Genomic DNA, 14,619 nt, shown 5'->3' with positions numbered 1-14,619 from the left:
GCTCAAATGCAGAAAGTGCGGCTTCAGAGAAAATGGAGGGGAATCCCCCTCTTAGGTGACTAGAGAGGATTGTGTGTGGGGCGAGGGTCATTTTTAGACTTTTGTTTTATTATTATCTCACCTAAATGTTTGTTCAGTCAGTGTATTTGTTTTTACTATGGTATAGCCTAATTTAGTTGCACAGTATATTACACACAGCACAAGGAAGTTTTAAACATTTTTTGTAATATTCATGTAATTTATATGAATACTTGCCAAGATGGACATTTTGATATTTTGTGTGCAGGATTTAAGAAATGATATGTGCATGTAATGGTAGATAAGCACAATGCATGTAAGGGGCGTGGCCTCGATAGCCCTGCAGTAAGCAGTGTGCTGTGTGCGATTGAGCAATGTGTAGAGTAGAAATTAAACTGAAATTGCATTAAATCTGGTTGTTTTAACCAAGATTATGCTGCAAGTTTTTGTTCTCAACCACATTTAAGTTCCCAGTTCCTGCAATTTAGCAAATTTCCAGTTTATTTCCATTAATTCCTGTTAATTCCCATATATTCCCGTTAATTCCCATGGAAAGTTTCCAGTCTTGAAAATTCCCGGAATTTTGCAACCCTTCATATAGACCCTTTTTGCGCCGACGTCACGATTACGTCACAGCGCTAGCTGGAGGCAAAACAAACGGAAAACTGGAGGCGGCCCATTCAAACCAGCGCAGATTCGGCTACATGAGGAGCTTAAAATATCATCTTGTTGTGATGTTGGATGCAAGAATTGATGTAGTACAGGCTCCAATTTGAAATTTTAACGCATACCTGCTGCCACTCCCAGACAAAAAACCGACAACAGCTGTGGTTAAACGAGATAAAACGAGAGGACTGGACAGAAACTATCTTCAGAAATGCTGCGTTTGCAGCGCACACTTCTTATCAGAAAAGGTTAAATAAAGTATTGTCTTTTGTTGTTATGGATTATGGTTTGTGTTACGTGTCTAAAGATTTCTTATGCATCTCACAACTATGAAATAATGTCTGTGTGCATGTGTATAAAACAACACACTGACGATGTATATGCTTAATCATCTGTAATTGTTGTGATTGATAGTGGCTGGACTTTCTAAGAACTTAGTAAGAAAGAATAATCAAATACAGAAAGTTCAAAATTAATTTTTTATTCACATCTTCCTTTAAATGTACTGTATGTAAAGTATTGTAAACTTAACTTACATAATTTACAGGATGTATATACTTTAAAATAACTATTTGGCCATGATACATATCTTCAAATAATATATCCATCACATTGAATGTTTAACTTACTTTTTGTATTTTGGCCCAGTTCACTCTCACATAACGTTAGCTGTAAAAATAGCCTGCTGAAGTTGAAATCTACATCTTCATGACTAGATAGACACAGGTGAGTTTCTCTTTACTACTCGTTAGGTTTCTCTAACGTTATATGCGACTCGAGTCACTCAGTCGGAGGTAACATTAATCCTGTCAGATCGTTCATCCATGAGCATAGGGTCGGCCAATCTGACTTTGTCCGTTAAAGTTAACTTATTTAAATAACAATAATGGTCCTGCACAGTGAGTGACCTTAAATATGCAGGTAAAATCGGATTTTCTCCAGCCATTGTTAAAAAAACAAGGTAAACAAACTTCATAGCTAGCGTTAGTGAAGCGCTCAGTGGAATCTTTCTGCCTCCAGCTAAGCCCCGCCCACAGAAAAACGTCACATTGTTTACTAACAGAAAAAGGGTCTATAGCGTTGTAATATACATGCGTGTTCTGTAAAGCTACAGTGAAACTATATGTATTGTGAAAAGCGCTATACAAATAAATATGGAAAAGAATATTTGCATAGATATACAGACTGACCCAGCAATGCAAGTGAAATGTCAACCAATCAGCTCCCTGGACATCTTGGCGACAAACCATGGTAAGTAGGTAAGTGACACTGTTTGTCTAGCTTCAGTTTAACCAAACATAAGACTGATGTCATCCATTGTACGAATAAATGATCCCAAACTTCCCGCTATGGAGTTAATTTTAAGCATCCAGACTGCGATACATTTACCGCCATCAGTCAGAGCCGCTTTGAGCTGTCCGGAAGACTACTTTTAATGCTCTTTGTAGGTTTGCGCCTCAGAAATATTTAGGGTATTCCAATCACCGTTTATTTATTTAATTTATTAAATAACTTAAATATTACGTTTTCGCTAGACTTAAATAGTACGCACTTGTTTTGACAGATCTGAGATTTAAAAATGGCGCAACCGGAAATGATCAGGACCAGACATGCGCAGTAGAGTTCCAACGCCTTTGTTATTGTTTACGTCCTTGAAATCATAGATATATATATAAACACTAGATACCTCGTACGCGCTGTTGGCCAATGGAGGTCGACGTCCGCACACGGCGGCCATCTTGCCACAGGGTGCTCGCTCACTCGTAACATTGTGTTGTATGAAGCATGTACTTTTTAAATAACCATAACTTGCTCAATTATCTACCGATTTTCAAACGGTTTGATTTGTTATCAACGTCAGAGATGTAGTTATGACACTGCATACATATGAATAATTATAACAATCTGCAATTTCAACATGTTACAGCATTCAGAATTATAGCCACGTTAATAACGTTTGTAAGAAACCAAACCGTTTGTAAATCCGTCAAGATTTCAGCGAGATAAGAAGATTTATGTTCGTGCTGATCACTCATCTTACCTCAGATACCTCAGAACTTGCCAGAAAGCTTCCCTGTGGCAAGATGGCCGCCCTATGATGCCGGAAGTGACTCCGCCTTAAGAGATCTAGTGTTTATATATATATCTATGCTTGAAATGGTCTATTAATGCACTTCCTATAAACATTAGTAACCATAGTAACATACAGTTACAGTTGATCAGACGAAAATAACCGTCATTTTTATCGTTCCGGTCAAAAATCGCAGTGCAAATATTATTAACATCTTTAATATGTGAATGTAGGCAAATGACCGTGAAATAAATGGGATAATCAAACGGGGTGGTCGGGTGGTTCTTCGCCTCCACGTCGTGTATTCAAATCGTTTAATGCACAGCTTAGCCATTGATTATCCCTTACTAATTTCAACTGACTTCAAACAATGTTTTGCATTCACTGCTTCATTGTCTGGAATCCAAACCTGCTCCACACTAGGACCGTCATTCATTGCGGTATGTGGGCCGGAGTTGGGCCAGAGAACAATTGCTATGCGGGCAGGTGAATTCTCCATTTATCCTCTACGTACACAGACGTCGACTGAAGCGATTGAATAGCAAATGACACCGCTGTTAAAAAAGCCAGTATCAAATGGTATTGTGTGAAATCTTAATGTTCTTTGTCTTTGCTGATTTATTTATTGAAAAACACTGACAAGAAAATATAAAGGTCAACTAGTGGGTTTTGAAAGGTGATTAGTCGAACAGAAATTAGGAATTATGGGTGAATGTGTTTTATAGTTCATATTAGGAGTTTAATTAAATTGTTTTTATGCTTTTACACATTGTTCTGTGCAGTTTTAGTCTTTGATATTGTATCCAGCATTATGCTGGATGCCGATTTTGATATGTAGGCTATAGTTTACAGGGTTTTTTTCTGTTACAATTATGGAAGAGTTAGGTCATTAAACCATTAGGTGTGATGAGTAAAGAAACTTTATTACATATAAACCTAACGGTCATTTAACTTGTCTGCAGTGCAAATTTATTACTGATCTTTTACTGTATTGATTTGTAAGTGAAATATATTTGAATAAAATTAGCATTTCTTTTTTTTTTTTTTTTTGCTACTGCTACTGTTTTATGGTCATAAAAATATTATTTCATGCATAGGATGTCAAAGTTCAGTATAATGAATCCTAAAAATTATAATCTAATCTAATCTGTATTGTGCAATAAGATAATTCTGCTTTTTTAAAAATTACTTCATAAAACTGTCTGCTGTAAAATCATGCATTCTGTAAGCAAACATCCCACATCAAATCAATCATTAATAATGATCATAGTCACTGATTTTGAGTCAGGATCAGTTAGCTTCTTTAGAACCATGTGGAAGAATTATGCTTTTATGAGTTTTCTAAGTAATGTGTGTTTGTGTGTGCTATTATTAAATTAAATTAATATTACATTTAAATGATTACTTTTATTATTAGATATACATTACTATTAAAAAACAGTGTGAATGATGCATTTCTGATGATGCGCTGATGCATTTCACTTCACAGAAATTCACTCAAATTCTTTTGATTTGAAAATGTACTTTATTATTTTGCTTAACACATCTGATAGAATGATGCTGGTTCAGCACAGTAGTCAACAACATCCAAGAGACTTTGGATCTTCAGTGGATTATTTCCTCTGCGCTGCAAGCCTGGTGCTGAATGCATTTTCACTGTTCCTAAAGGATAGGGAAATCACCAAAGGTCAATTTTAAAGTTCCCCTTACTTGTTTTTGTGCTAAAAGTAAAAAAGCATTCATAAATACTCATGAAGGTAAAGTGTATGTTAGTACAAATATTTTTTGTGTAATATATCATCACAGATTTGCTAGACAGTGAAAATGTATGCAATCACTCGTTTATACATCCAGAACCAGCACTAAATAGTGGTGGTTCAGTTTCTAGACAGTAGTGTGTCACTCACAGCACTGGTAGAGCCTGTTGATTCTGATGATGTCATTCTGGCTCATCTCGGTAGATGTGCCCAGCGCAGCATTATTGTTAGGAATGGGAACCATAGTGGGGAGGCCATTCTTGGAGAAAGCGTATCTAACACAGCGAGTGATAGATGCAGTCAGATGACAATCTTACACACAGATAAACCACATCTCCTTCTACTGGAAGATCACTCACCTCTCGTACTGCATCACAGAGCTGTAGTCGTAGGGAGTTCCCTGGTTTAGAGTGTTGATTTTGTTGAAGTTGTACTTCATGTCTGATAAACAAACAAAACATTTAGTCTAGTAGATGTGCACTACAGTACTGAACTAATTGGAATATGTATATTCTTCAGAAATGAGTTTGTTATTAACAATGTACCATCAATGACGTTTTCCCAGATGACTTGGATGTGATTGTCACGGTCGCTACGAGTCTGTTCATGGTTGAAGCCAAGAGCGTGGATAAGCTCATGCTGCACAGTGCTGTGGTAAAGGCAGCCATTACGGGCCAGAGACACAGTCTGGCCATTACCCTGACGACCAACGTATGAGTAGCATCTGTAAGACAATAAAATCCATCTCTTGATCTTAGATACTTATCCTTTTCATTGTAGTCATTCTAAAATTGTAATTCTCGTTCTGAGGCTTCTATCTGTTATTCTTATCTTGACAATAATGTGAAATGTTCATTCTGACTTCCACTAAAATCTATTTTCTAGTATGTTTCTGTTACATACCCACTGCGAGATTCAATGCTGACATAGTCTCTCTCATTGCTGCGGGGGAAGAAGCGGATGCAGGTGCTGTAGGAGAAAGAGTCCAAACCACGCTTGATGATCTCTATCTCACGGGAGGCTGAAAGGGCAAAGGTCAGAGTTTGCTATGGAAATTTTTATTTCACACTCACATGCTTTTGCACTGATTATAAGACTTAATCATTAGGCTCTGCCATAACATCAGGAACAGTATAGAGTCTGTCCTATTTTTTATTCTCTTTGGGCTCTGAATGAAAACATATATCATAATACTATTGACTTACAGTAGTGGTTGGCGATGACGTAAGGCACATAAATCTTGCCGTCGCTGTATTTGGGCCAGAGGCAGCCGTAGGAGGTGCAGGGATCAGCATTTCTTTCATTCACAGCAATATCATCCATTAGCTTGGGCTCATCAGGTTCAGGAACTAACACATAAACAGTTCATTTGGGATCGTTAAGTAAAGAACAGTTGCAGCATAATGATGTATATTGGTGAGTACGTACTGATGCCTCTGTTGGCTCTGTGCAGCAGTTCAGACACAGACAGCTGAGCAGATTTGTCCTCAACAACTATAATAAAAACACATAAACACGTTCACTAATGAACCAGTACTTTAATCAGTTCATCATACTCTCACCTAATTTGACTTACCAGGCTGCATGTGAGTTATGCCAGAACACCACACACAAAATGGACATGGAAGAGAAAGTCATAAATTTACATTCTTAATTATAACAATTATTAGTATCAGAGAGGTGCATGCATAATGCATAATGCAATGTTTTTGTATGCATTATTTACAACCTACTGAAATAAGTGTGTATATGTGTGTGTGTGTGTGTGTGTATATGTGTGTGTGTGTGTGTCTTACCATCTCCTCAGCTCTAACAGAGAAGACGAGGAGCAGGGCCAACAGGCCAAAAGTCACCTTGGTTACAAACATGGTGTTCAAAGACCTGCAGAAAGAATCAGGGCACAGCAGTTTAGGCAGAATGCCTCAAATGAAGGTCAACTTCAGCTCTTTTACTAATATTTATCAACATATCATAATATCCACCCATTTTCTACCCTCTTGTTCTGTATATGGTCATTGGGCAAAGGCAGGAAAACAGCCTGGAGACGTGGCCAGTCCATCACAGGGCTCATATCATAATATGTCACCATAACAAAGACATTCAACATAACTTTGATGAATTCTGTGTGTTACACTAATACAACAGATACTTTAGCAGGACACAAAATGGGATACAACAGGCCTACATTTTTTATCTACTTTATAATCACGTGCTGTATAATTATTATAAACATGTGCCTTTCTTCATCTAATGCTCAAACAATGTTACAGTTTGGTAAAATATTCATTTCTTTGAACAGAGAGAAGGAAGCATACCAGTTCTCTTACCGTCAATGTCCAAAGCCAGTGTAACATTACAGCCACAAGAGGGTTTTTATACCTAGACTGTATCTGTACGATCTTTAAAGATATGGCCAGAAGTGCAGTAGTCGGTATAGACATGCTGACACATTGTTTGAAAGAGAGCAGGTGTGAAATTCCCTCATTTGTTGCTTCACACAGGAACACGTCACACACAAACCTATGAGTGAGAACATTTGCACTGTAGTCAGCAAACAAATTTGGCCCAGATTTGGCATGCATCTGGCACTGGCATACAGCATGTGGTACCGGGTTTAAGATGGCACACAAGACATGGGCCAGATGTCAAATGTAGTATTTGGCCCAGATGTCAAATATAGATATGTGGGCCACATAAGTATGGCCGATCTTGACTCACATTTAAAATCCATTTAAAATATTTTTGAGTAAAATCACAATGTTTTCCCATAGAGAAAGGTAATATATTCACATATATGTGAAACACTGTTAAATATATTGAAATATATTTTTAAAATGTATTTTTAAAATGCATAACATTAAGCTCATGTTGCTTGTTTAATTATGTTTACATATATGTGAAATTATATTCCTCATATGATATTATATGATATATGATATTATATCTTATATTATAGAATAGTACATACTGTTGTTATATATATATATATATATATATATATATATAAACTTACTTCAAACAATGTTTTGCATTCGAGTAGCCCCAGAGTGCACCCTGGACGATGGGGCGGGGCGACACATTAATGGGGCGACAAGTGTCGCTCCGCCCATCCCTAATTTCATTGGTTTATAATACAGCAGAGCTTAAGAATCACTGTAAAATAGAACTAGATTTTACTGAATACCCATTTTAGATTTTTAGTAGTCTAGTTATTATCTTCTTTAATAAAATATTAATCACAGTGAAGGTCTCTTTTACTCCTTAAAAGTGCTCACGTACCTGCACAGATTTACAGCTCCGAGTGATTTAATAATAATATTAGGTAGTTATGCAGCTAGGTCTATATGGCTAAAATGATCGAGTGTTAATAACTGAATCTAAATTCATCCCGTACACAGATTCGAACACGCACACACAATGAGGGTGTGGATACAGAAATAATTGGATTTTTAATATCTGATGTCATGTGGACACTAGCTACTTACTTATAGGAACCTTTAAAAACTGTAAGAGAATCAATATATAGGCTCAAATATTTTATTAAGATGTAAACAAGGAAACACTGAGTTTGCCATGAAAACATTTTATTAGCACTTTATACAAAGTAATGTTTGTGACGCATTGAGCAACATAAAGCCCTTTCACACATACAGACTTTTCCGGAAAATTACCGGTAAATTGCCGTAAAGAGATCATGTGTGAACAGGACCTTTTAAAAAATACCAGTAAATTCGTTCCAGCAATTTACCGGTATGAGAAGTTGTAACATTACCAGTTAATTGCCGGAATTCTGCTGTGTGTGAACGCAGAAGGAAAATTACCGGTATGAGCACGTACGAGTTCAGAACGCGGTGACGTAAGAATTCAAAATTCAACGGCTCTGGGCCAATCATAACATTCTGATGCAGATGACGCATTTACTCCGCGCTGTGTTTGAAGTCGTGCGATATCTTTGGGCCAAAAGAAGCAGCATGAACGTGAACATTTGGCACACAAATGAAAACATCAACAAAAACACTGATCGCGTTTACCCCTCCATGTTTACAAACACAACACCGTGAGGCGCAGCCGTTTAGAGGTCATTTCCGTTTTATGATGTCACAGAATTTACCGGTAATTTAAAACCGATGTGTGAATGGTGCTTTACCGGAAAAAAGACGGAATGCTGTTGCCTGTGTGAACAGCGCAGTTTTGAATTTACCGGTAAAGTCGTTCTGGTAATTTTACGGCAATTTACTGGTATTACTATGTGAAAGGGGCTATAGGCTAACTCATCTCTTTAAAGTACTTGTTTTACGTACCAGAAAACCTGTCAAGTCCGTCGCTATGTGCATGGCTTGCTGCGCTTAAAGTGCATAATGCAAGTTAAACATTTTTTTCAAATGAATATATAACCTTGTATGAAAATATCATATGAACCGTTATTGCAGGATTTGAAAATGTTTACAAGACGTGAGGGCACAAATTTAGAAGAAAAAGTGACGCTTTCATTGACGGTTCTCAAAAACCGCTTTTTTTCAACATCGCATCATATTACATCAGGAGAGGGCCCCCTTAAATTTGGAATCATATCACACCAAACAATTTTGGGTGAAATAAACAGTTTGTCCTCTAAAGTATATGAAAAGAAAAACAGCTGTTAAATTCACATCTGCGTTCACTGGCTGGCACAGAGCCAGAGACGCACACGTTTTTAAAGCACTGTGCATTATAACCAATCACACACGATTCTGTTGAGCTTAAGAATGCAAGGACCAATCAGAAGCGTTCAGATGAGTCATCGCCGAAGCGCCGCTATTTCCTCACCGCGTGCGCTCGCTGACTGAATTCTCTGGTGAATTCTCGCCTCAGAAACAACAAAGTGAAGATGTATGATTGTAAGTAAGATATTAATTTAACAGTGTAAACAGCTTTAGAGATTATTATGGGAGTTTTTGAGAGTGCTTGAACTCGCTGGACTGAAGTGAAAATGTTCTTTGGTAATGTAAACGTTTGCTCTTTTTGTACAATGAAAGTGTTATAGGCTAATTAGTAACTTACAATGTTTTTATTAAATCCACATAAAAGACAAAGTCAGTCGTATTATATGGTTATGGTATGACACTCATTTTATGGTACATCTGGTACTTAAGTAAACAGACGGATTTTTATGCAAAGTTAATAGATTACACTATTAGTCTACTTTGCCCATCGCCCATTATAGATCAACTAACAATCTATAAAGGTGCAAAATGCATTTATTTACACATATTTGAGAATCGAGATATTTCATGATATATTTTGGGAATATTTCGAATAAAATAATAATACATAAGACTATATCAGTTATACAGCGGTATTGTGGCTGCTGTGTGTCACATGACAAATATTGATGAAATATTAATTTTAGATGAAATTGTTATAGATTACTTCTAGAGATTGCAATGATACATGACATGGTGAAAAATGACTAAATGAATAATACTTAAAGTAGGTTAGGATGAATTGTAAAATTGTGCCCCCTAAAAGCACAAGTGGCCCCAGTCTGCCCGCCCCCCCAGTTACTGTGGTCTAGAACCGCCCCTATGCATCCTCCGAATTCCCGTGAAAGAAGGTCGCATTCGGAGTGTCCTACTTGCTTTTCTGAAATGAGACAGCCTCGGTGACATATGCACCCTTCGAATGAGACCTCCTGTGTCTCAAGCTGTGTCTCAGAAGGCTGCGTCCTCCGGAGGTCTTCTTCGAAGGGTGCATACGTCACCGAGGCTGAAAACATTTCTATTTTGTTTTTATATATTTAGTTTCAGTTTTAGTTTTAGTAATTATAGTTTAGCATAGTTAACAGAACACTTCCAGAGTAGACTAAAGAAAGATATTTAGTTCAGCAACATTTAGTGTTTGCACAGTAGACATTTAACTGTGCTTAACTCTGAATAACAAAAATAACATAAGGGTTTGAGATACAAAAAAGAACCAAAAAAAATGCAACTTAAAAGTCTAAAAGAAAAGCATGAAAAAAATAGATGAACACATACATAATAACGATGAAATCTTGTTAAATATGTCTAGTTTACATTTTCAGATGTACAGTATAGCAGTAGCAGCGTGACCACTTGTGCATCAATAAACATTTCAAGTCAGCAACAGCAAACACAACCTGGTGTAAAGTGGAATTAAGTAATGAACAGTGTGCGTAGTATATGTAATATGTCTATAGCGTGTTCAGTATTACTTTAGAAAGAACAGACTAGAACACAATCCTCCAAAGTTTCAAATGTGTGTATGCAGTTTTAATATTACTTGAACTAACAGACTAGAACATGATCTTCCAATAAGTCGTGTGTGTGTGTGTGAAGTGTTCAGTTTTACTCAAGCACAATAAAACAAACCAGAATACAATGTTCAGAATCACCAAATGTGCATATTGCATTAAATGTATTGTGGTTGGTGTTTTCTGATTTTATTTTAGTTACAGAATTTTCTGTTAACTTTTAAGACGACTCTTTGCTCCAGGGAGGTGGTCATTCTGCTTCTCAGTCCAGATGAAATCTGTCCACAAACAGAAAATATTCTTTCTACAAAGGCTTGAGATGCAGGGGCACAGACCAAATCCAGTGCAACAGGTGCAAGTTTTGGATACACAGTTACCTGTCCTTGACAGTACTGTAGTGGCTTGACTCCAATGTTGTCCTGCTTCACTTCATCTTGGTATTTTTGCATTTCATGCATTCCATTGCCAGAGTTATTAACTGAATTCACCTGGTTAGTACTGAAGATCTTTGTAGTGAGGAACATGTATTTCTGAAGGGCTGAAGTTTGGCTATATCTTAAAGCTTGGTCCAAGACAAACATCTCTGCTGCTCTCTTTAGATGCTGCATCTCTGGAGATGTAAGAGCTAGGGAGACAGATGGGTCCATAAGAGATGCTGCAGCTGCTGTTGGATCAAACTTTTCATGTGTGGGATCAAGTATGCCTGCAAAGTGTTGAACGGTCTGTTTTTCCACAGGGGTAGCCTGCAGATGTGCTTCCAGATTGAGCAGGGATGGCACTACTTCAGATAGGGACTGGCTATCTGTCTGAAGCTGATCGGTGTGTGTAGCAAATGGTTCCAGTACTTTCAGGAGATTTTCTAGCTTTGTCCATTCCCTGTCAGGAGAGTGTCGATCCCAAGATCCTGTAGGATAGGTCTGGTTTCAATCAGTCTTTTGATCATGTCAAACAAACTATTCCACTGCGTGGGGCAATCACAGATGAGTGTTCGTCCACACCTTAAAAAAAAAATAAGAATATCATCTTTCCCCTCTCACTGAAAAAAATAAGTTAAATTTACTTAATTTTTCTTTTGCAAGTTTTTGCACGCATATTTTAAGTAAAATCTACTTAACTAAGTTATCTAAGATTAGTAAAGGAAATAAGTAAATTTAACATGACCAGGTAGAGTTTGAGGAGTAATTGCTACTTAATTATTTTAAGTTTACCCTACAATACACTGTTAGACATTTCAAAGGGTTTTTACAGTAACTTAAGTTACTGTAATTACAATTTACAGTAGCAAACTGTATTTGATTTATCAGTATACTACTGTAATTCATTCATTTCAATATAGATTTCATTGGATTTTATAATTTATATAGAATATTATATTTTTACTCTACATAGGTACTACTGGCATTCAATTAAAACAGACACAATTACAAAATATCAAATTCTTTATTTAAAACATTGCATGTATAACATAAAAATACAGTCTTCCAACCCTGGAACAGTGCATCTTCACCATTTCTCCTGTCTTAGGACGGTTTGCAGTGCATTTTGTTGTGATTTATCGTCACAAAGAATCTTCAGGCAACAGAAACAAAGACAAGCAGCCAAAGAATACACAGCCATCTGCAAAACCCAGGTGCTGCTCCAAAACGTGGCCACCATCTTTGCTCACCATCCACTTTGACAAATGTCTTCTCTGAAAAAGTAGAAGAAATGGCACATTTTTAAAAGGCAAACCTCATATAGAATACACAAATCTCTCAAAAACAGTTGTTCTCTAACATGAATTATCAGCCTCAGGGTGGCTGGCATGTCCATGTTTTTCTTGATGCTTCATTGCAGTTGCCTTTAAAACACAAATACAAAAAAAAATGTCTTAAATTCCATTAAAAACTATAACAAACTAATTCTAAAACTAGAAAGGCAGCTAGCCATAAAACTAGTTTAACCTAGTTAACATACGATTTTATTTTCTCAGGCTACTGACCAACATTAACTACTAACACCTGAAGTAAATTTCACATTAGTTAACCTAATGTTAATAGAAGATAAGCGTTGCTCGTTAAAAACAATTTTAATTCGGTAACTTAATTCAATAAGCTGACAAAAGTCGTTTGAAACGACAGCGCAGTTTACCATGGCAACGTTCTGTAACCGCCATTTTGACTAGTAAATGTTAGGTAAACTGTTGTGCAAAAATCTGACACAAACGTACATATATTTTTACCTTGCTTGCTGGTCTTTTTCTCTCGTAAAGTGCATCGACACACAGCGCAGATGTTCTCCGGAGCTCTTCCACTCTCGCGGGTTCATCCCCGGGAAAAACCCGTGACGCTGCCCGCTGTTTCAGTGTCTTCCTCGGACGCGAGTGGCGCGGCGAGGCGCGACTCGATAAAAAAATATAGAACCCATTATATATATATATATATATATATATATATATATATATCTACAGTGGATGCGGACAGTAATGTGATGCCCCGGTATGTTTCTGATGTACGATGTACTACAAGCGCTCGCGCCGTTTCTGACATGTACAAACGGATTTTCCAATCATTAGAAGCGATGTAACACATCCAGTAACGTTAGTCAGTCCCAAGCTGCTGCGGCGTTGTAGACACGGTGTAGGGCAAATTGTGTCAATCCAAATGTAAGAAATTAGGAAAATAAAACGACCTCAGTATAATGGCGCCAAAGAGACAGTTACAGTAGTATACAGCAATTTTAAAAAATACAGCAAGTCTCTGTATGTGGGGTCTGACGTCACAAAATTCCCATGATGCAAAGGGTATTACAGTTATTTACTGTAAAGGGAATTTGCAGTATTATACTGGGTGATACAGTAAATAACTGTGGAAATTACAGAAATGTCTAACACTGTACTCAGTCACTGTTTGTAAACTTTACTCAAACATAGCACTGAGAAAAAAAAACTGCCTATAAGTTACAAGCAGGTATGTACGCTAGTAGACTGCTCGTTATTCATTTTAAGGTAATATGTTGACTCAATATAGTTATTAACTGAATGAACACAGAGACCTGAATACTTGGCACATAATACACAATGACGGTCACAATCAGTGAATAGTGTTTGAGTATGAATGGTTCAAACTTTAAATTCTACAAGCTTAAATTGAGTACTAATATTGAATTTACTCATTTAAATTCTTGCCTGAACTAAATTAATGTAGAAATTAAATTTTTTTCTGTAGTATTTACTTCCCCACAAAATCATTTTTATCAGTGTACAAACTAGTATTTTTTTTTATCACTGATTCATATCAGTTATTATAATCAAAATAATGTATATATTTATTTTTTAAACTTTAAAATGATTTAAGAAAATTATGTAATTATGTGTTGTGTGTAAGATTTGGCAATCATGGTTTGTGAAGACACTTTGATGTTACAACTGTAATTACTAATAACTGTAATAACACCTAGATTTTATCATCTCTAACAGTGGTCTGTTTTCGCAGTGAGTCCTCATAATCCACATATGCTAGTTTGTGTGCAAGAAAGTTAAATATAAAATACAAACCTTACCTTTGAATCATTCGTTCATTTGTCACTGAAGACTTCCGTACCACATGAACGGGTGCCCTTGCCTTGCTGAGAATGGTACATGTGCTTGGAACTTTCAATGCATCCTTAAAGGAACACTCCACTTTTTTTGGAAATAGGCTCATTCTCCAACTCCCCCAGAGTTAATAAGTTGAGTTTTACCGTTTTTGAATCCATTCAGCCGATCTCCGGTCTGGCGATAGCACTTTTAGCATAACAGCATAGATCATTGAATCCGATTAGACCAGTAGCATCGCGTTCAAAAATGACCAAAGAGTTTCGACAGTTTTCTATTTAAA

The 14,619-nt window shown here is 36.8% G+C and overlaps 1 protein-coding gene across 1 annotated transcript; it reads right to left on the bottom strand.

Moving 5' to 3' along the window:
* Nucleotides 1-4,654: 4,654 nt before the first annotated feature.
* On the bottom strand, nt 4,655-14,416 carry LOC131544957 (low choriolytic enzyme-like). Its single transcript, XM_058783509.1, has 9 exons — nt 14,303-14,416; nt 6,309-6,393; nt 6,089-6,092; nt 5,941-6,006; nt 5,718-5,861; nt 5,416-5,533; nt 5,058-5,236; nt 4,872-4,953; nt 4,655-4,787 (listed from the first exon to the last, which is right to left on the bottom strand). Exons 1-9 carry the CDS (start codon nt 14,311-14,313, stop codon nt 4,655-4,657), a joined length of 822 nt encoding a protein of 273 aa, XP_058639492.1. The 5' UTR covers nt 14,314-14,416.
* Between the last annotated feature and the right edge of the window lie 203 nt (nt 14,417-14,619).

The sequence above is a fragment of the Onychostoma macrolepis genome, chromosome 07 (assembly GCF_012432095.1).
Source record: "Onychostoma macrolepis isolate SWU-2019 chromosome 07, ASM1243209v1, whole genome shotgun sequence".
In the NCBI taxonomy this organism is placed as follows: Eukaryota; Metazoa; Chordata; class Actinopteri; order Cypriniformes; family Cyprinidae; genus Onychostoma; species Onychostoma macrolepis.
Note: the sequence above shows the minus strand (reverse complement) of the source record. Positions and strands in the feature narration are given on the sequence as shown.